The 22,372-nt window shown below is 39.6% G+C and overlaps 2 protein-coding genes across 44 annotated transcripts in view; one reads left to right on the top strand and one right to left on the bottom strand.

The window, feature by feature from the left end:
- The first annotated feature begins 1,700 nt into the window (after positions 1-1,700).
- cd8a (CD8a molecule) lies at positions 1,701-4,352 on the top strand. Its single transcript, XM_063911307.1, has 6 exons — positions 1,701-2,004; positions 2,153-2,479; positions 2,584-2,679; positions 2,771-2,875; positions 3,045-3,084; positions 3,627-4,352. The coding sequence occupies exons 1-6, from the start codon at positions 1,962-1,964 to the stop codon at positions 3,673-3,675; spliced, it is 660 nt and encodes a 219-aa protein (XP_063767377.1). The 5' UTR covers positions 1,701-1,961; the 3' UTR covers positions 3,676-4,352.
- A 1,071-nt stretch (positions 4,353-5,423) lies between these two features.
- cast (calpastatin) overlaps positions 5,424-22,372 on the bottom strand; it is a 44,948-nt gene continuing 27,999 nt past the window's right edge. For 33 of the 43 annotated variants that reach the window (XM_063911267.1, XM_063911299.1, XM_063911278.1 and 30 more), the window contains 25 exons: positions 22,255-22,332; positions 22,039-22,140; positions 21,020-21,121; positions 20,779-20,883; positions 20,531-20,647; positions 20,333-20,410; positions 19,608-19,697; positions 13,782-13,871; positions 13,270-13,359; positions 13,035-13,103; positions 12,849-12,929; positions 11,645-11,761; positions 11,455-11,538; positions 11,189-11,293; positions 9,942-10,058; positions 9,627-9,740; positions 9,396-9,503; positions 9,185-9,298; positions 9,004-9,084; positions 8,058-8,090; positions 7,687-7,827; positions 7,225-7,311; positions 6,922-6,951; positions 6,573-6,679; positions 5,424-6,491 (listed from right to left, as the gene is read on the bottom strand). In XM_063911267.1, coding sequence (XP_063767337.1) covers positions 6,581-6,679; positions 6,922-6,951; positions 7,225-7,311; positions 7,687-7,827; positions 8,058-8,090; positions 9,004-9,084; positions 9,185-9,298; positions 9,396-9,503; positions 9,627-9,740; positions 9,942-10,058; positions 11,189-11,293; positions 11,455-11,538; positions 11,645-11,761; positions 12,849-12,929; positions 13,035-13,103; positions 13,270-13,359; positions 13,782-13,871; positions 19,608-19,697; positions 20,333-20,410; positions 20,531-20,647; positions 20,779-20,883; positions 21,020-21,121; positions 22,039-22,140; positions 22,255-22,332 — 2,232 coding nt within the window. In that variant the 3' untranslated portion in view covers positions 5,424-6,491; positions 6,573-6,580. The remainder of the gene's footprint in view (positions 6,492-6,572; positions 6,680-6,921; positions 6,952-7,224; positions 7,312-7,686; positions 7,828-8,057; positions 8,091-9,003; positions 9,085-9,184; positions 9,299-9,395; positions 9,504-9,626; positions 9,741-9,941; positions 10,059-11,188; positions 11,294-11,454; positions 11,539-11,644; positions 11,762-12,848; positions 12,930-13,034; positions 13,104-13,269; positions 13,360-13,781; positions 13,872-19,607; positions 19,698-20,332; positions 20,411-20,530; positions 20,648-20,778; positions 20,884-21,019; positions 21,122-22,038; positions 22,141-22,254; positions 22,333-22,372) is intronic. The other 10 variants (XM_063911287.1, XM_063911306.1, XM_063911270.1 and 7 more) reach the window with 9 other exon arrangements.

Here is a 22,372-nt window from a genome sequence, read left to right as displayed (position 1 = left end):
ACACACAGCTCCAATACCATCATCAAGTTTGCTGACGACACGACTCTCATCGGCCTGATCACAGACGGCGAAGAGACGGCGTACAGAGAGGAGGTCAGATTCCTGACATCTTGGTGCCAGGACAACAACCTCCATCTCAACGTCAGCAAAACAAAGGAGCTGATTGTGGACTACAGGAAGAGGCAGAGAGAGGCACACACACCCATCACCATCGACGGGACTCCTGTGGAGAGAGTCAGCAGCTTCAGGTTCCTCGGGGTAAACATCAGTGAGGACCTGACATGGACACATCACACCAGGGTCATATCCAAGACGGCTCGACAGCTGCTCTTCTTCCTCCGCAGGCTGCGGAAGTTCAACATGGACTCCAGGGTACTCTGCAACTTCTACAGGTGCACCATCGAGAGTATCCTGACTGGCTGCATCACCGCCTGGTATGGCAGTTGCACCGCCCTCAACCGTAAGACTCTACAGAGGGTGGTGAAAACTGCTCAGCACATCACCAGGACGGAGCTGCCATCCATGGAGGACCTCTACACCCAGCGGTGTAGGAAGAAGGCCGGTAGGATATTAAAGGACCCCCATCACCCCAGCAACAATCTGTTCTGTCTGATGCCGTCTGGCAGACGGTACCGCAGCATCCGGACCAAGACCACCAGACTCAGAGACAGTTTTATACCACAGGCTATAAGGCTGCTGAACTCCTGAGCTCTGTGAATGTCTACTCACATCTGTTTATAGTACACATATATATATAGATATATATATATATATATATCTGCTATATATATCTGTTTATAGTACACATATCTATATATTATACACATCTGCCATATACATCTGTTTATGCGTAATATATGCATCTGCCCATACCTCCTCATTCAACAGTGTAAAGTGTTTAAATACTCTCAATGTATTCCACATATGTATATATTTCACATCCTTATATCTTTATTGTTGTTATTGTAAATATTCTTCTCTCTTTTTGCACTATTTTATTTATCTTATTTGCACCATGTATGTTGAGTTGTTGGAGGAGCATGGGATATAAGATTTTCATTGTCCACATATACGTTGTATATGCCGTGCATATGACCAATAAAACCTTGAACCTTGAACCATACATAATTGTTTTATGCCATCAATGGCTGCTGATTCCTCACCCCTTCTAACCAGCTGGTAGGCACCACATGTGATCAACTACTGCTTTAGTAGGTAAGGCATTTTCTGCATCGGCCATGTTCCCTATTTTTGTTATTTTTGCCACCGTTTTGACTGTAAAGGAGCCTTGATAGACAAGATAGACGGAGATCAGACCTCCTCTAGCTGCACTTTTATAGTTCTATATTAAGATATGTGTCATTTGTGGTATTATGACCCCTCTGACACAGTGATGTCCCTATAATTGTCTTTTAAATCTGTTCAGCTCCATTACACACGTGACTGCAAGAAGAAATTTCACCACAACGTTCAACAAACTGGTCATTTTCAGGAACTAAACATTAGCAATCCATTTGCAGCTTCTCCATGTCTCACAGAGTATTGGACAAGGCATCATTAAACAAGTTTGCCTAAATTGTATATAAGGATGAAATATATTCCTGTAAATCAAACAGTGTTAAATGAGAAGTAGGCTGCTAAATAAGTTCTTGTTTCACTTCCTTCCCAGCCTACAGACGTTGTGATGCTGCATTTCAGAATCTCAATGATGAAGAGGTGCTGTTCACACCGGCAGTAGAGCTGTGAAGAGCAGATCGGTGGGCTGCACTTCAAACATCGTGCAGACCACGACTGTGCATGCAGGAAGGAGGGCTCTGCACCACTCTGCTGCAATGATCCCATTTGACAGAGCCGAGAAGAAGGTTACAGGTGGGGCGTAGTTTGATATCTCACTGAATTATCTCACAACAGGCTCCAACAAACACCACAAAGACGTGCTATTGTTGTCTGCAACATAGAAAATGGACCAAAAGTGGATTCTGGTGATTCTGATGATTTTTCGTGGTAGGTTTCAACCTGAATTTTTCACATTTTTTTCATTAACTTGTTGCCGCTTCAAGGCTTCTGCCTGTTTCTTATCATCTTTTGCTTTTGGGGTCTTGAAAACACAGAGGTAGCTGATATAACTGTTCCCCTTTTATCATATTTCCAGAAATTACTTCAGGAGCTGGTGTAGACATGGCAATAAAGGAAGGGAAGCCGGCTCAAATCGAATGTGAGCCTCGTGAAAAGGGCACCTTAGTTGTGTGGTTTCGACATCTGGACAGAACTGGCATGGAGTTCCTTGCGTCTTTCACCAACAATGGTGTGCAAAAGGTCACTGGAAACTCCTTTTCACAATTATTCAGTCACTCCAAGGAGTGGCCAATTTATTTAACTCTGAAGTCTTTCAACCAATTTCGGGACAGCGGTGTTTACTGCTGTGCTTCGCTCAAAAACAGTGAACTGAAATTCGGCAACGCAACACGACTGGTCCTAGGTGAGGTATTCTTTCATGCTTTTGGTCTAATGGTGATATAAGGGATGCTGTTCACCTTCCATCACCTCTTTTATCTCCTTCACACATCTCTCCTCTACCTTTAGAAAAAGTGAAAGTAGTAAAAGAAACATCGCCCCCCACTCAGCTAAATACCTGCACGACTGCCTTGCCATGTGTTTGTGAGCACACTAACCAGCAAGGTAAATGTTCACAACTACTCGTTCATACTTCTGATTCGCTAAAGTTTTATTATCTTCATTGTGTATGATGCTGATGGTAAATGGTTTGCAGATACCACTCCTGAGATGTTTTGCTCTCTAATCATTCTGGGCCCACTGGCTGCCAGCTGTGGCCTTCTCCTTATACTCCTCATCATCACCACCTTCTACTGCAACCGTAAGTTCATCTCATATCTAAAACCCATGATAAAAAGCCTGATAATGCTAACAAAAAAAATGGATTCAATTCTGAAAATGTTCCCAAAGATTTGTTTTCTACTTTTCTTGATTTTGCTGTAATATGTTAAAAAAGATTTTAAACATTTCTAATAATTCTTGTCATGTAGACATAAGGACACGGAGATGCCCACACCATTACAAAAGAAAGTAAGTAGTTTTCCATTTATCTAACATTGTCTTTCCCATTAGAAATACTAAAGCCGACCCCACCCTGTCACCAAAACGAAAGTGTTGTATGTGTTGGTTTAAAAGATATATGTATATTTGTGTATTTATTGGCTGTTTACTATTATTTTCTGCATATTTTAAATTCATTTGACGTTTTCTTTCAAGGAAACTTCTATAAAATTCTAAAATTGTTCAAAAACGTACCTTAAATTTCTGTCTGAACTTTGTCTCTATTTTCCCGTAATAAGTAACAAATTATTTTGGTTTTTTTTGGGATACTATAAGAAATTACACACCCCCTAAAATACAGTGTTAATAAATGCCTTTTACACACTCCCAGGATTATTTACATGAAATATAATTTTGTAACCGGAGGGCATAAACTCTGTTTTTAAATATATCTACATCCCTGTGTTCCTTTGTGATTCCATTTATACGCAACAAAGTGACTGCAATAAGTATTTAGTTATTATTATTATTCTTATTTTTTAATATGTAAATACCTTATTTATCTCACACAGGCCGGTGGCTGCTCCTGGAAAACAACTGATGGCCAACAGCCATGTTTAATCCAAACGGTGAAACTGCACATTCTTTTACCGTGATGTTTTACTGTTGCTAAATATTTTGTGTCTTATGTCAGCTTAATGACGTTCATGGTCGATGTTTTTCTGCAAGCTTAAAAAATATGCATTGTTTTTGATCCTTAATAATGAAAATGTTCAGTTTATAAAATACTTCATTGTCAAAGTTTTACCTGCATTGATAGCGACAGTAAAATAATGCTTTGCTTTCACATTCAGATCGAACTCTGATTGGAATAACATGAAATCAAATGTGTATTTATCCGCTCTCCATGAATGTTAAAAATATACCATATAGCCAAATGACAGTTTAATCTGAATCCCGTGGACTTCTCAGCACTGTACATTCATGATTGGTATTGAACATTTTAAAACTATAACATAACCTTCCTTTAGTTTAAAATATAACTTACAACTTAAGATATAAAGATAATGTGCCCTGATTAACCAAAATATAAAATGAAATGTTGGAACATTTTAGAGTTTTGTTTTTATTTAGTTATTTAGTTTATTTTGTAATTGGTATCAGACAGTTAGTAAAAATACTTTATTCGGTAGAATTGGATGTACAGTATTTGTAAATTACCCTATTTTTGTGGTTTCTTTTGTAACTTGAAATTTTAAACAAATAAAAGATATTGTCACTCAATTAAAAACAACCAATTGTGTCTATATTCATGTTATTATTGTATGTATTTTCTTCATATTAAACCCACTCATTTGCCTCCCTATCTATCATCTTGGCGCAGAAATATAAAGTTTAACGTGAAGTTTGAGCGAACGTTTTTTGTAAGCCCGTCGCTGTAAAGAGGAAGTGGGCTGCTAAATCTGCATGCAGAGAGAAAGACCACAAAGTCATGGGTTAAGAAACATCGTTCAGGGCTTATAAATGTCCTGCTAGATTGTTAGATTAGTACCTCTTTTTAAACACACACACACACACACACACACACACACACACACACACACACACACACACACACACACACACACACACACACACACACACACACACACACACACACACACACACACACACACACACACACACACACACACACACACACACACACACACACACACAAACATTTTAATACATATATTGTGTTGAGATTGTCTTCTCTTCATGTGTTTTATTTTTACAGCATATTGTTAATTAGATATCCACGCTAATATCTGTCACCAGAGAACAGCAGGAATAAACCCCCTATTTCAGACGTCCTACAAATGCATCTGCGTTTCTCAAGTTTCCTGGAACTGATGAACATGAATTCATGACTTCCTCAAACGTCAAAGAAGCCTCATAGTACTCTACTGTATGCATAGCCTAATTTATTCTCCTAGGTTTACCAAGTTAAAACTTAAGTTGGTTTTCCAATAGCCCTGGAAAAAACCTATGAAGGTCAAGAGAGTCCGTTTATAATGCTTTATTTTCCTTGTCCTTTTGGAGGAAACAACTAAATACAGACACACACACACACACACACACACACACACACACACACAGACACAGACACAGACACAGACACAGACACAGACACAGACACAGACACAGACACAGACACAGACACACAGACACACAGACACACAGACACACAGACACACAGACACACACACACACACACACACACACACACACACACACACACACACACACACACACACACACACACACACACACACACACACACACACACACACACACACACACACACACACACGACAACTACAATGTTCACATTTTTAATTTTTTTAATTTATTTAATTAGCATTCCCTCATCTAAAATTCATCTCATATCTTTTGACTCACACCCACACAAAACCTTTGACATGAAAAACTAAAACAAGGGTGCCGTATATTGATTTTTGACTTATATTTAAAAAGCCATAAAAAATGAAACAGTGTTGTCTTCAATAGAGCAAAAACATTTTTTTTCTTCTTTTTTTTTTACAGTATACAAACAAGGGCAGTTAAAAAAGCTTGTAACCACCTCAGTTCACTAAGTGCACTTCTGGATACAAGCAATTCTTTTTTTCTACAAGGCCAGATACAAACAAAAGAACCTTTTTGTTTTTTAAACAGATGTTTCTCTACAGAAATTTAAAGGCATTTGCAAGAATCCCTAGATATATAATTAAGCAGAACACCTCCTGGAAATCCTCGACATATTTAATTATGTAAACTATGTGTTGACCAAGAAAAGCAAACTAAGCTTTACACTAGTGTATTAATGGCATCTGACCACATCATGATAGAAAACTTGGCTTTTCTGTGCACGTCAAGATTGCACAAACATCCCGATACGTTACACCCCCCTCCGCTCCAACCAACGTCACAACAGTGTGTTGTAATATTAGTGTGTGAAGATCTGTCAGCTGACATGTACATCAAGGACTCTGACGGGCTGTGCCTTTCTCTCATCAGCACGCCCAAACCACCAACCAACAAAAACTAAAGATTATCACCCGACTTTCTCTCTCATTCCCCTCAGTTTCCCCTCCTCTCTGTTTCATTCTTCTATTCTCCATCTTGTTTCAACAGTCTTTTCATATTCTCCACAGAAAACCAACATCTTTCATACTTAAATACATGTGAAACCGAGCGAAAAGGCACCACATGCAGAGTGTGCGTGTGCGTGTGCGTGTGCGTGTGTGTGTGTGTGTGTGTGTGTGTGTGTGTCTTGGTTTGTCTTTCATCCAGTATACATTCTAGGCAATATAGAAAAAATAGAATCATTATCCAGAGAGCAGCTCCCTCACTGACGCGTCCCTGTGGCCGGGGGGACATATTGCGCTGACAACCTGCAACACATATTCAGAAGTCAGCGCTTTATCCTCATATTTTAGAAAGTAAATCGTGCATAAGATAAGAACAAACCTTACCCAGTGGTCTAGCTTTTGCCTCCCTTCTTTGTAGATTTTGGCACAACGTCAGAGCTTGGCTGCGTTGGTAGCTGGTCAGTGTGAGGCGGCTCCTCTGCATGGTGCTTCTGAAATGTAAGATTACATTTTTACAAAAAATATTGAAAGGAAGAGAAGAAGCAGCGCCTTTCGCAGTAATTCAACAGATTTTACCTAAATATTTGAGATACACATGCAGATTCGTGCAGGAATCCATTGATGGATATTTTTGGTTTCAATTTGGTTCAATTATTCGTTCACAGAATCCTTTGTACATTATCATGCAAATACCACTTCATTGTTTTGTTCATGCAACGGGCAGTTTGCTTACTTTGGACTTTGACTTTGACTTGCTCTTGCCCTGTAACAAAGTTGACACCTTGGTTAGGCCCAACACTCCTCGAGCTCCATGAGGAGGAGACCTCTGATACGGTTAAATGCTATTACATGACCCATAGAGGGCATCATGTAACAATGAAATCTAAAAGTGTCCAATGTCAGTGCTTATAAAATGCCATTAGTCAAAAGCAGATTGAAACCATTAGATGTCAATCTTTACATTTGGTCTCTAACGTTTACTTAATCATCTGATGGAGCGATCTTACATCCTGATCTCACGCCGTTCTTATTTTACCTTTGGTTTGTCTGTCTTCGGTTTGAACTCTGGGGCGTCTGGGAGCAGGGTGCTAGACAGGGAGTCCAGGACAGGACCAGCCATTGGCTAGGAAAGAATAATAAATAAAGAAAATGATAAACAAACACAACAAGCAGGAACAGTTCATAATGCAATTATGTCCCGAACTAACAATACAGTTGTTTAAGTTAGAAAAGTTTTGAATGAAACAACGATATGTGTAGATTTTAGTGCTTGATTTTATGACAAAAACTATGGAAAGATTATCTTTGTTACACTAATGCCAAAAAAAACACTTTAATTTCATTAAATTGATAAAGTTTGTATCCAAAAACCAGCAGAAAATGCAGAAAGTGCAGTACTGAAATATGACAGAACACCACATTGCACTTTAATAGCAGACGTTAAGATTTCCATAGAAGTACAAAGTATAAATACAAATAGTAAAAATAACCCTGCTACCTTCAGGGGCTCTGAGTCCAGCACAGGAGCTTCCAGCTTTATTGTGGCAGCACAGGATGCGGCGGGTGCAACGGGTACGGAGGAAGGATCAGTGAAGTCACTGGACAGCAGATCCAACGCTGTCTTATCATCCATTGATTTCTGCAGAGACACAGGAAATGCATGTGGTTTCTACACAGTGAAATTTACACCATTTAACAGTTCTCGACTCATTCGTATTATTGTGCGTGTGTGTGTGTGTGTGTGTGTGTGTGTGTGTGTGTGTGTGTGTGTGTGTGTGTGTGTGTGTGTGTGTGTGTGTGTGTGTGTGTGTGTGTGTGTGTGTGTGTGTGTGTGTGTGTGTGTGTGTGTGTGTGGGGGTGCTTTCTTACCCCCTTAGGTGTTGCAGGTGCTTCTCCAATTTCCTTTAAAACGATATTGGTAAGCATAGGACACACAGTAAAATGACTACTTCTACTACAAGCTGTAAAAAAAGCATATCATAGTAAATATTCAAATCAACACACCCACAGAGTTTTGTTTTAAGCTTCAGGTAGTTACTCAGCAAATCCTCATTCACATACAGTAAGAGACCATTTCTCTTTCTTTATTAAATCTTCTCTTTTATCACTAAATAATATTTCATTGTTGTTTCGGCATTAACTTTAAAATATAGAAACGATTATATTTTATATTAAGTTCCAGCAGCTGCTTACTTTAACCTAAATTGTCAATCTACTAGACTGTTGGGCTTTACTAAGAGGAGTCCCACATTTAAATCAGATTAACTCTCTGGGATACACACATGTCTGTCCAAAATGTAATGGCCAACGATCACAAAGGTCTTTAGATATTTCAGTCTGGATGAAAGTGGACTGAACAATTAGCAAAAAAATACCTAAGCAGGAAATTGCAACATAAAATATTACAAGAGGATTGACAGCTACAGGATTCTTGAGAGGCCAATATGAGAACAATTATGGGGAATCGTTTTGTAAGTCTGATTGATATAGTTTCAGTTAGCTTATTTTATGTATTTCATTTTTTTAAACAAGTACCCAGGTTGTGGCCTGTCGTAGTACCAACTCCGACCACAAGAGGCTGACATTCTAATCTAAATAGTAAAAAATAAATAGTTTTCTTCCAGGTAAGTTTTACATTTCTCGCTGCATTTTAAACACAAAGTCCACATATTCTGTGTTAGCAACTTACTACATTCCAAAACAATAACTACCAGGCTAGGATAGTTGATCAATATATATTGTTCTTTTCCCAACTGGCCTCTCAGGGCTTCTGTACACAACAGAAACAAAGGGAGGATATAAGACTTTTTTTTACCCCAGTGGGTCGATACTCTGGTGGCAATGTGTCTTCTCTCTCCCCCATCTTAATCAGCCTTTCTTCTTTCAGCTTTTCCTCCTGCAAAATAACAATAATTCAAAAACAGATTACAATCAGAACAGCTGAAGTGACTAGCAGACAAATCAATAAATATTCTTTCTCTTGTCGGTATTATTACATTGACGATGTCTTTGGCAGGAACTGGGGCGGGCATAGGGACGGGTGTGATATCCTTCAAGGTGTCTGACAGAGCATCCAGGGCCTCCAGGGCATTATCTGCTCCTGCGTCCAGCTGAGAGCACAAAAACAGACAAAAAGATTCTGATCACGTTACTGCAGGGAATAAGAGAGTCCAAAAAAGGCTTGAGATGTACTCGTGCTGTGTTTACATCTGCGGCAGATTCTGTCGGAGCACATGCAGCGGACTTCACCGTCGAAGCAGCAGTGGAGGAAACAAAGTCTCCCGCCAAGGCATCCAGAGCAGAGTCTGCAGAGGGCTGAAGGAGTGACAAAATAGAGGGTATTTCATTACTATGGGACTTTACAAATGCAAAAAGGTAACTTTGTATGACATTTGATTCTTTAGGGCTACATTAAACAGTGCTAGATCCACTGTGTACCCGTGCAGGAGGGGCTGAGGGGGTGATGACCGGAGCCTGGACAACGGGAGCTGATGAGGAGAAGGCAAAGTCTCCAGATAAAATGTCCAGAGCATCACCAGTATTCATGGAGGGCTGCAGGACAAGGGGGGAGATTGGTAGGTAGGGTTAGGGATGAAATAAGGGTGAGATGTGTAATTTATAAAGACTAACAAGGTAAAGAGTGTTAACATTTAGTTATCATTTAAATATATTGCAGACAAAGGAAGTTCTTAAAGTTGATTTTCAAAAACAATCAGTAGATGACATTTGCAATGAGAAGTTCATTTTTCTCACCTCAGGTTTAGGAGCAGGCAGTTTTTTGAGTTCCTCCTCATTGAACCTGTATTCTGGAGCAATCGAGGATTCCCTCTCTCCTACAAAAACTCCATCCTCCCTCTTGTGTTTACCCTCCTGTGAAAACCAGTTAAAGAAAAAATTACCTGGTGGGAACATTATTTACCACCAGTGCAAACTATTTTTTTCAGATTCATGTTTGCCCATCTAATCACAAAAACACATAAACCTATTAAGAAGGAAGTTGTGTCAGAATGGTCCAAATTAGTCCAAATCACCTTTCTGCCAATAATTAGGGGCGAGTCATTTGCCTTCATAATTATTAACACTTAAATGAGCTGAGCTAAAACTAGGGAAACCCTCTGCACCAACAATATGTTTTGTACGTTTTATTTATATTTCTTTACCAAATGAAGTGTTTTGATTATCTGTGCACATTTATTTAATTGATATGTATTTTTATTTGCAACAATAGCAGTGTTTATAATATTCAACACATTTGGATATAACACATTGTTATACACTGCCAGGCTGAAAAAAAAGGTCACACACTCTAATATTCGTTGGACCGCCTTCAGCTTTGATTACGGCACACATTCGCTGTGGCATCGTTTCCACAAGCTTCTGCAATGTCACAACATTTACTTCTGTCTTGCATTCATTTTTCGGCAAGATCTTGTATTGATGACGGGAGATTCGGACCACTGCGCAAAGTCTTCTCCAGCACATCCCAAAGATTTTCAATCGGGTTCAGGTTTGGACTCTGTGGTGGCCAATCCATGTGTGGAAATGATGTCTCATGCTTCCTGAACCACTCTTTCACAATTGGAGCCCGATGGATCCTGGCTTTGTCATCTTGGAACATGCCCGTACCATCAGGGAAGAAAAGATCCATGGATGGAATAACCTGGTCATTCAGTATATTCAGGTAGTCAGCTGACCTCATTCTTTGGGCACATCACGTTGCTGAACCTAGACCAGACCAACTGCAGCAACCCCAGATCATAGCACTGCCCCCACAGGCTTGTGACCTTTTTTTTGGCCGGGCAGTGTATGTCAGTAATCGGCCACCCTGCTCTCTCAATGTTGGCAATCGACCTTTCAAAAAACGTACATCTGCTGATCACTACTATGTGTACCATTGATTTTGAAACACTTGATAAGGCAACAAAATGATGGATTGGGTGGATTAGGTGAAGCAGAAACACAGTGAGTGTTTGGTGAGTGAACAATTGAGTGTCCCATACCGAGATGATGTCCTCAGGTCTGAGTTTGGGGAGTTCAGGTTTTGGTACGTCTTTAGGCAGTGTGTCACTGAGAGCGCTGAAAGCATCCAGAGAGAAGGAGTCACGCTGAGGAGACAAGGAGAGGAAGAATATAATGAAATGTCTTTGAAAAAGAAGAAGTGAGATAAGCATAAGAAGATACAGTAAGGTGGTACAATGCCAATTTATTTTTCTTTGTATGCAGTTTAAACACTTTAAAAAGAGTATAGTAGTAATAGGAGCAATACCTCATTGGTCTTGGGTTTGGGTTTTTGTGGTTGTACATGGAAGACATCAACTGTGTTGGGCTGCTCCAGAGGACAAACAGTTTTCTACAGGAACACAGGGACAGACTTCAGGACATGTAGAATAAAGCCATGGGATGGCAGAAAACCCACGGACAAGCACCAACAGCTGATAATACAGAAATAGCTGTACCTCTGGTGTCTTTTTCTTGGTTGCAGGAGGGGCAGGTGCCTGAACTCCAGAAGCTTTGGTTGAAGAAACAAAGTCTCCAGAAAGCATATCAAGAGCTGACAAGTCCTCTACTTTGGTCTGAAAAATAAAGACCAAAGCTTTCAGCAACAATGAAGCAAACATATTGCCAAGTCTTTAAATAATAGTTTGACATTTTAGAGTTCTATTAGAAGATAGATACTTCACTCCCTCTGTGTGATCAATATGAGGCTAGGAGACAGTTAGCATAAGGACTGAAAGCAGGAGGAATAAGCTAGCCTGGCTTGGTCCAAAGGTACTATGTGTGAACTTCCGTTTGATGTAGGTTTCTTTAAGGGTTAAACCCAACAATATTGAGAGGCTGATCCTCAAATAATTCCGTTTAGCTTAACTAAGCTAACTGGCTTCATTTAATAGTGTGTGTGGTATTATCCTTTTTGTCTAACTTTTTACCACAAAATACCAAATTCTACCATCCCTACATTTTCTGTATACATATGTTAATCTGTACATTACACTACAAGGATCTGGCTATAAATATCAGCAATACATCCACAATGTATCTGTGCAGAATGAGCAACGGGTTGATGACAGGATCCATAAATAGAAGGAGCCTCACACTCAACCAAAGTGTGCTAATGTCTCTGCATGAGGAGCGATGACACCAAACTTTACATAAATCTATAGATGTTTCTGTGTTCCTGTTACGCCATCATCAGTCAGTTTTTGGGTAATGACTCAGTTATAATGTCATTATCAGCCTGAGCCATTCTTGTGTTAATGAACAATAAAGAGAATGCCAACATGCATTATACACATCATGTTAGCGTTGTTAAGGTGTGCATGTTAGCATGTTGATGTTAGCATTTAGCTCAAAGAGCCACTGGGCCAAACTACAACCTCACAGATCCTCTACCATCACTGGTAGACTCTAATTTGTTTTTTATGAAATCTCCATGCTGCTTTATTGCATGTTGTTTCTGTTTGCACAGAGATCACTTCGAGCATTTCACAAATTCTGAATGAGCTAAGACCTAAGTAATAACAAGCAACCTTTTTTATAATGTTGAAACACATGAGTCCATAATATGAAATTTCATCCTTAATGGATAAAAATTATAAACATTATTGATTCAACCAGCCATAACACCGGCTTTACTGACGCAGCAAAGGACAAAAGTCAAACCGTCGGGATGAAATCATCAGGGATTTTCCACATCTGAGTGTTTTTGTCAGCGGGAGCCATTGGTGGAACTGCTGGGGCTTTCTACAAAGACCAACAAACATGAAATTTGAAGAGATAACAGATACTCTATTTTTGTATTATTCATACAATTTGTCTGCCTGCAACAGTTACAGATCACCACTGTACCTCTTCAGGAAGAGCATCAGGGTTGTAAAAGACAGGTTCATTACCATGACAGACCATCAGTTTGTACTCCTGTCCATACACCAGAAAAAGTGATGACATTTCAGTGTTTAAAACTACAGCCTCACTGAACCTGCAGTATGACTGTAGGCTCTTTGAAGGGACAATGGAGACTGTTTTTTTTAGAGATATTCATAAATTGTTGTCTGCTGATAACAGTAATAGTTTCACACTGTACCTCTGCAGGACGAAGAACAGGAGCTACGAGAGGAGGAGCCATGCAAGTAGGTTCAGATCGGTAGCAACCAGGCAGTTCGATATCAAGTTGCTATACCAGACAACAGAGATGACATCAAGCCTCATATTAATGTTTTTCTGTGGCTGTATTTGTTGTCTTTTTACAGAATCTTCAGGTCAAAATTGCAATTTGTCCAAATCTATGGTTTGTGACATCATCAGTCTGACCTATACTTGTTATTAATAAGCAAAGGGTACAATGCTTACGTAAACATAAAGTAGGTCTGTGGATATGCCAAAAAGGCATCATAAACATCATCATGTTAGCTTTGTTAAGGCGAGTAAGTTAGCAAGCCGATGTTAATATTTAGCTCTGAGAGCCAGTGTTTAAAACTACAGCCTCACTGAACCTGCAGTATGACTGTAGACTCTTTGAAGGGATAATGGAGACTGTTTTTTAGTGATATTCATTAATTGTTGTCTGCTGATAACAGTAATAGTTTCACACTGTACCTCTGTAGGACGAAGAACAGGAGCTTCGAGAGGAGGAGCCATGCGAGTAGGTTCAGGTCCGTAACACACAGTAGGTTTGTAATCAATTTGCTATACCAGACAACAGAGATGACATCAGGCCTAATGTTACAAAACCATTCTGTGGCTGTATTCATTGTCTTTTTACAGAATCTTCAGGTTAAAATTGTAATTTGTCCAAATCTTCATTAGTGATTATATTGATATAATTATCAGTTTCAGCTGTACTTTGTGATGACGAGCAAATGGTTGAACGCTAACATGCCAAACTAGGACAGTGGATTTGCCCAGTAGACATTATAAACATCATGTTAGGCTATTTCATGGGCAGGTGTGGACAATTCCTTCATTATGTCATTATCAATTGAGCAGATAAAAGGCCTGAAGTTGATTTGAGGTGTGTTGCTTGCATTTGGAAGATTTTGCTGTGAAGACAACATGCGTCAAAGGAGCTCTCCATGCAGGTGAAACAAGCCATTCTTAAGCTGCGAAAACAGAAAAACCCATCCAAGAAATTGCTACAATATGAGGAGTGGCCAAATCTACAGTTTGGTACATCCTGAGAAAGAAAGAAAGAAAGCACTGGTAAACTCAGCAACGCAAAAAGACCTGGACATCAACGGAAGACAACAGTGGCGGATGATCGCAGAATAATTTCCATGGTGAAGAGAAACCCCTTCACAACAGCCAACCAAGGGAACAACACTCTCCAGGAGGTAGGCATATCAATGTCCAAGTCTACCATTAAGAGAGGACTGCATGAAAGTAAATACAGTGGGTTCACTGCACGGTGCAAGCCACTCATAAGCCTCAAGAATAGAAAGGCTAGATTGGACTTTGCTAAAAAGCATCTAAAAAAGCCAGCACAGTTCTGGAAGCACATTCGTTGGACAGATGAAACCAAGATCAACCTCTAAAAGAATGATGACAGGAAAAAAGTATGGAGAAGGCGTGGAACAGCTCATGATCCAAAGCATACCACATCATCTGTAAAACACGGCGGAGGCAGTGTGATGGCTTGGGCATGCATGGCTGTCAGTGGCACTGGGAAACTAGTGTTTATTGATGATGTGACACAGGACCGAAGCAGCCGGATGAATTCTGAGGTGTTCAGAGACATACTGTCGGCTCAAATCCAGCCAAATTGATTGGGCAGCGTTTCAGATGGACAATGACTCAAAACATACAGCCAAAGCAACCCAGGAGTTTATTAAAGCAAATAAGTGGAATATTCTTGAATGGCCAAGTCAGTCACCAGATCTCAACCCCATTGAGCATGCATTTCACTTGTTAAAGGCTAAACTTCAGACAGAAAGGCCCACAAAAAAAACAGCAACTGAAAACAGCTGCAGTAAAGGCCTGGCAGAGCATTAAAAAGGAGGAAACCCAGCATCTGGTTATGTCCATGAGTTCAAGACTTCAGGCAGTCATTGCCAGCAAAGGGTTTTCAACCAAGTATTAGAAATGAACATTTTATTTTCAGTTATTTAATTTGTCCAATTACTTTTGAGACCCTGTAATAGTCTAGACGGATTTCAGAAAAAAGGCCTTTTATAAGAAGTAAGGAGCATTTATGGGTACAAGTCGGGAACCGGCCTACCTTACATATTTCAAGGGTGCTGAGTCCAAAAAAACCGGTACCCGGGTGAAATTTTGAGGTTTTGACCTTCTAATTTGCATATTAAAATGGCCGCCAAATTGCCCATCTTGCACAGTTATTGGACCATTTCCTCCTAGTTTTTTTTGTAAGTAGGCAATCAAGATGAGGAAATTAAGTTTCTAGATCGATAGTCAAGGGTCAAACAAGGATATAGTGGAGGCTCAGTGCCTTTTTTATGTATATATATATGCAAAATACCAACTTTTAAGGTGAAATTAAGCATTATTTGTGTCATTTTTTAAGGCCGACATAAATATTAAATAAAAGTTACTCTGAAATTTTCCCTGTTGATATGACATATGATGTACACCATATTATATGATAACAAAGAAAAAAATCCATTGCAAGTTGTCTGAGATTTCATGTTTTTTTTTTTTTTTTTTTTGCAAATTAAGCATTTGTTCTCTAAATTCTAAGACGGGAAAAACCCAGGTGAATAGGGAAAAATATTCAAAAAGAGACCACCATGAAACGTACCAAGTTGAATATTTAGATCAGTACATAGCATGGTCAGTCCCATCGCTGAGGACCCTTTGCCTGAGGTGAATTAACAGCAAAGAGGATCGTAACAGTTTCACACGCTTTGGTAAGTTTCCTGCTTTTTGATTTTTTTAGACAAAAAATGTCAATATTCCTTAGTTATTGATTGAGCTTGTTAACCCTATTTATCCAAAATGATACTTTTTCAACCATAGTGGGTCAAAATTGTGTATTTCAATGATATTGAGATGGCTAGCAACTGGGAGAAAACTAGCTAACAGTTAGCTAACAGTTTTGGAGGGGAAAAAAACAGCTAGCTAGTTTTTTTTTCTTCCAGTTGTGCCCTAAAGATGACCACCTCTGTTGATACAAGTTTATTTCTTATAATTCCAACCCAAACATAGCCCTGTGGCAGCATAAATCCCCCTACTTTCTAGCTAGCTAGCTAGCTAACAAGCTATCATAGGGCAATGGATGCTGGGGAGTGACTGCTGTGACAGGGCTAGATTTGGGGGGAGGAATTATCAAAAATACATGTGTCAACAGAGGTGGTATATCCTCAAAGGGCCATACCAGTTATGAAACATTCATGTAACATTAGGGGTGGGAGAAAAAATCGATTCACATATACATCACGATATCTTTTTTGACGATTTTTAAATAGATCTTTTTCTTCTTTATTGTGCAATGTGCATTTGTTCGCCTTTTTTACATACAGAGAGTACAGGTTTTGAAAAGGGTTTAAGTCCAATCCATGCAACCCTACATAAGAGCAAAGCTAAAACATTTGCATCTCTGTATGAAGTGGCCAAAAATCCTAAAATCAAAGACAACAGAACTGTCATAAAGGCTGACCGAAACATTCTCAAACGCCTTGTTACGGCCTATGAGGCAGGTCGTCCAGTTGACTTACCAGCTGTCCTAAAACACGAGCTTCTGCCAGTTCCCATATCCCTTGCTGAAATGAATGGGACACTTCGCACTGGAAACAAGTCTGTATTAGTAAATAAGTTAACTGAAGACATAGTCTGTCCTGAGGCTATTGAACTTCCCGACATGTCATCTTGTCTCATCATAGATGGACAGGCACTTGTGGTTGCCCTTGGAAAGCCAGACAAAGCAGTAACATTTGGGGATCTGGCCGACACATTTGTCAGAGCAGTGTTGAAAGCAGGATGTTACTATAAAAGGATAGACGTTGTGTTTGACAGATACAGAGAAGAGACCATCAAGGGTGCTACCAGGACACGACGCACAAAAGCAGCTCAACCAATCAGACGACTTGTTGAGGGTCGTGATGTGCCTCTTCCAAAAAACTGGACCAATTTCCTGTCCCTCCCTGACAACAAAGCTGATCTTGCCAATCTACTCTCTGAAGAACTATGTGCTCAGGCACCGGATGATAAAGAGATAGTAGTTGCTGGTGGGTTCAGAGACGAAGAGACGGAGGTTAGGTCATCAAAAGCAACAACCAACCTGACTCATCTGAGAGCCACACACGAAGAGGCAGATACCCGATTGGTATTACATGCAGTGCACTGCCAGTCAGACACAGTAGTCGTGTCATCTAGAGACACTGATGTACTTGTGATTCTCGTTTCCCATTTCCCACACGTAGCATGTAAAAAACTCTGGCTGTTGTCTGGTACCACAAGGAAGCCACAATATATACCAATTGATGCTGTTTTTAACAAACTGCCAAAGGATTCAGCACCAAGCCTTGTAGCATTTCATGCACTAACTGGTTGTGATACCACATCATACATTGCAAGTCACACCAAAAGTACATCATGGAAAGTCTGGAAAATGCACCATCAATTGCTCAGCAACCTCGGAATTGGTGATCTCACGGAGGAGACTCAAAGATCTTCAGAGGCTTTTGTCTGCAGAATATATGATGTGCATAAAACAGACTCTGTTGATGCAGCAAGGCATATACTTTTCTCCAGGACAGGTAAACCAGAAGCAATGCCGCCTACAAGCGATGCGCTCCACTTCCATCTGCTGAGAGTACACTACCAGGCAATGGTTTGGAGAAATGCTCACTATGCCACACCTGAGCTTCCTTCACCCTTGGACATGGGATGGAAAGATGGTGATTCAGGACTACAGCCCATTCTTATGTCACAGAACCCAATACCTGAAAGTTGCCTGGAAATGATCAGGTGTGCCTGTAAAAAACAATGCACAACACGCCAGTGCAAATGCCGAAAATCGGGGCTGTTATGCACTGCAATGTGTACATGTCAGAGTGATGACCAATGTCCTTGTTTAAATGTGGAGTTGTAGTCCTCAAGCATACCAAGGCAATGGGTAACCAAAGAACTTGGAAAAGGACTGCAGAAAGAAATACTAATCAAAATGAAATTCCAAAGACAAATGGCACACAAGCAAACTAGAAAGGTATAAAAACAATTTACCAAAACAAGTGACCTATGGAACTTACAGAAGACAGATGAAAGCAAAGCAATTCAGCTAGAAACATGAAAGAAAATATACAGAAACAAGATGTGATCTGTAGAACTGTTCAAGGGAAGTTTCATGGTTTTTTTTTCCCTATTCACTTGGGTTTTTCGATGTTTGAATTAAGAGCATTATGCTTTGTTTGCATAAAAAAATGAATTCTCAGACAACTTGCAATGGTGTTTTTCTTAGTTATTATGTAATATGGAATACATCACATATCATATATACACTGGGAACATTTAAGAGTGATATTGACTGAATATTTATGTCGGCCTTAAAAAATGACACAAATAATGCTTAATTTCACCTTAAAAGTTGGTATTTTGCATATATATATACATAAAAAAGGCACTGAGCCTCCACTATATCCTTGCTCTGACCCCAGACTATAGATCTAGACACTTAATTCATCATCTTTGATTGCCTACTTACAAAAAAACTTGGGGAAAATGGTCCAACGACTGAGCAAGATAGGGAGTTTGGCGGCCATTTTGATATGCAAATTAGAAGGTCAAAAACTCAAAATTTCGCTCGGGTACCGGTTTTTTTGGATTCAGCACCCTTGAAATATGTAAAGTAGGCCGGTTCCCAACTTGTACCCATAAATGCTCCTTACATTCACTTTTTGGGTACATCCCGTCTAGTCTATAATGAAGGGATTGTGTTTAAAAAAGCTTTAGTTCCGCACATTTTTATGCCATCTTTTTGTTCAACCCACTGAATTAAAGCTGAAAGTCTGCACTTCAACTGCATCTAAAAAGTTTAATTTACTTGTGGTAAGTTGTTTCATCAACTTGGTCTCTGTCCAAATATTTATGGACCTAACTGTAGCTCAGAGCCAGTGTTCCAAAAGACAGCCTCACAGAGTAAAGTGAGTACTAAAGGGAAATTGCAATTTATCCAAATCTTCGTCTGTGATTACATTTGCATATGGTTATCAGTTACAGCTGAACTTTGTGATGATGAGCAAATGGTTGAACGCTAACATGCCAAACTAGGACAGTGGATATGCCCAATCGATATTATAAACATCATGTTAGTGTTGTTAAGGTGAGTATGTGAGCATGGCAAAGTGTTCCAAACTAAAGCCTCACTGAACCTGCAGTATGACTGTAGACTCTTTGAAGGGATAATGGAGACTGTTTTTTAGAGATATTCATTAATTGTTGTCTGCTGATAACAGTAATAGTTTCACACTGTACCTCTGTAGGAAGAAGAACAGGAGCTACGAGAGGAGGAGCCATGCGAGTAGGTTCAGGTCCGTAACACACAGTAGGTTTGTAATCAATTTGCTATACCAGACAACAGAGATGACATCAGGCCTAATGTTAGAAAACCATTCTGTGGCTGTATTCATTGTCTTTTTACAGAATCTTCAGGTTAAAATAGCAATTTGTCCAAATCTTCATTAGTGATTATATTGATATAATTATCAGTTTGTCTTATATTGTACTTCTCAAATATATATATGATCAAATATATTAATGAGCCTAAAGACAGACGGGATGTAGGCTGTTTTTTTCTGAAAGCTTTTTCAAGTATCGCGCATTATTCACCTACATTTGATTTGTTTTGCTAACTTATAACTTCACTTTTGAGACAATATTCACCTCTATAAGTGGCCCAGCTCTCCATATATGTTTCTGTATGTGGCCCTTGGTGAAAAAAGTTTGGACACCCCTGGCTTAGGTCATATAGCCACAGGTGAAATTGCAGTGGCCGAAAAAGTTGACATTTGAGTTGTCATATTCTTATATTTCGGTCTGCTCTTAACAGTTACAGATCCACAATGTACCTGTGCAGGAGGAGCTTTCTGCAACAACCAACAAAGGCCACATTAAAGAGATAATAGATACTATATTCCTACAATGTTCTCACACTACTCCACTCATAAAACATATGCATGTGTGACATATGCACAATGTACCTGAGCAGGAGGAGCTGATGAGGAGTCCATGAAGTCTCCAGACAATATATCCAGAGCATCAGCAGTACCCATGGTGGGCTGTATGTGGAGGAAAGTAGGGAAACAAAGGAAGGAAAGACAAAATATTTATTAACATATACTGTCATCACATTACAGTGAACCTATAAGAGCCGTATAACACATTTGATTCAGTCTCACCTCAGGTTTAGGAACAGGAAGCTTTTTGAGTTCCTCTTTATTAAACCTGTAGCCTGGAGCAATTGAGTCCTCCCTCTCTCCAACAAACACACCCTTCTCCTTCTTGTGTTTGCCCTCCTAAAAAAAGGATGAGGAAATATTAATGCCTGTTGAGTCTTTCTGTAAGAAACTGACACAAATGTCACCAATATGCCAAAAACAGGAGGCTTTCTCAATGCTGTGAGCTCTGTGAGTGTTTTTGCTCCTACCGAGACGATGTTTTCAGGTCTGAGTTCGGGAAGTTCAGGTTTTGGTACGTCCGCTGGCAACGTGTCACTGAGAGCGCTGAGAGCATCCAGAGAGAAGGAGTCACCCTGAAGAAAGAAAAAGAGATTGCGCTTTACTGATCTGTCATACATACATACTTTAACTATCAAAGCAAAAGGTATCTAGCATACAGAAGGTCTTAAGATGGAAATTAATTAAGGGGGAAAATGTCATTTCTCTCACCTGACCGCTCTTGAGCTTGTCCTTTCCAGCAGTGGTTTTCTCTACTTCAGCTTTGTTACCAGCAGGAGGACCGTGAAACACAGCAAAGTTGGACTCGACTTTCTACAGAAGACAAAAGGGGTGAAATCAAACTTTATATTAGTTTATTACACAAAGATATCTGTGATCAAATTGGTTCCAGCAGTGGGTGTGGCCTTCATCGACAGTTAACTCACGGTCATTTAACCTAAAACTCAGACTCTATGGGTGTTTGGTGAACCCCTGACTTCTCATCTTGTGCAACCAGCAGGTCAAAGGTTGATCCTATTCTTAGAAATATCTCAATATCGACTGGATTGCACACAATCCTGTAAATAATCCCAAATAATATCTCGATTGTTCTATTTAGGACATAATAAATTCATCATCAGTTATATTTTTCCAATACTTTGGTTAGTGACTGTATATTTTCACTAAAACCTTGCAAATGAATACATTTCCGATTTGAACGGACAAGGAGCACTATGTAAGTTTGAGACTGTTTAATTAATAAGTGTATTCAAATCCAAGGTTTTAGAGAAAATGCATGTGTTTGGTAAGTAATGAGCATTCAACTGGATAAATTATACTTAGATCATCGTGCACAAGTAGTTTGAGAGTTTGGAAAAAGATGTTTAGATATTCTTGCTGTTTTTAGACGCAGCCCCCATATTGTTATATGCATCAAACCTTAGAGGCTTGCGAGAAAAACAAATTTCTTCACAAATTCAAGTTATCACAGGTTGAGTGATTGGCCATTTTGGGAGTGAATTGTGAGACCTGCTTAATATTAGTATTTTAGTGTTGTTATTGTGAGCATGAAGTTAGCTCCAAGAGCAACTGTACCAGAGTAAACGCAAATTTCAAAATCTGCATGCTGCCTTATTAGTTTCTGTTTGCATGGGGAGCCAAAATCTGAGTCATTTTTTTATCATTGATGAACAAAGATGATCAACATTACACTTGACATTTGCAGGAAAGCTTGTGTGAGTGTGCTGTACCGTGGCAGTTGCAGCCTCCAGAGAGAAATCATCAGGGATTTTCTCCTGCATGAATTTGTGAGCAGGAGGACACACAGCCACATGAGGGACAGCAGGGGCTTTCTGCAACAACCAACAAAGGCCACATTAAAGAGATAATAGATACTATATTCCTGCAATGTTCTCACACTACTCCACTCATAAAACATATGCATGTGTGACATATGCACAATGTACCTGAGCAGGAGGAGCTGATGAGGAGTCCATGAATGCTCCAGACAAAATGTCCAGAGCATCAGCAGTACCCATGGCGGGCTGCAGGTGAAGGGGACAGTGCAAAAATATATTGTAAATA

This window comes from Eleginops maclovinus, chromosome 20, assembly GCF_036324505.1.
Source record: "Eleginops maclovinus isolate JMC-PN-2008 ecotype Puerto Natales chromosome 20, JC_Emac_rtc_rv5, whole genome shotgun sequence".
In the NCBI taxonomy this organism is placed as follows: Eukaryota; Metazoa; Chordata; class Actinopteri; order Perciformes; family Eleginopidae; genus Eleginops; species Eleginops maclovinus.
Note: the sequence above shows the minus strand (reverse complement) of the source record. Positions and strands in the feature narration are given on the sequence as shown.

Bases quoted from the DNA above. Each gene is read 5' to 3' on its own strand.
- cd8a (XM_063911307.1), top strand. From the start codon at position 1,962: ATGGACCAAAAGTGGATTCTGGTGATTCTGATGATTTTTCGTG. The intron at 2,480-2,583 runs GTGAGGTATTCT...CTCTACCTTTAG, and splicing joins CGCAACACGACTGGTCCTAG to AAAAAGTGAAAGTAGTAAAA. The intron at 3,085-3,626 runs GTAAGTAGTTTT...TATCTCACACAG, and splicing joins CCACACCATTACAAAAGAAA to GCCGGTGGCTGCTCCTGGAA.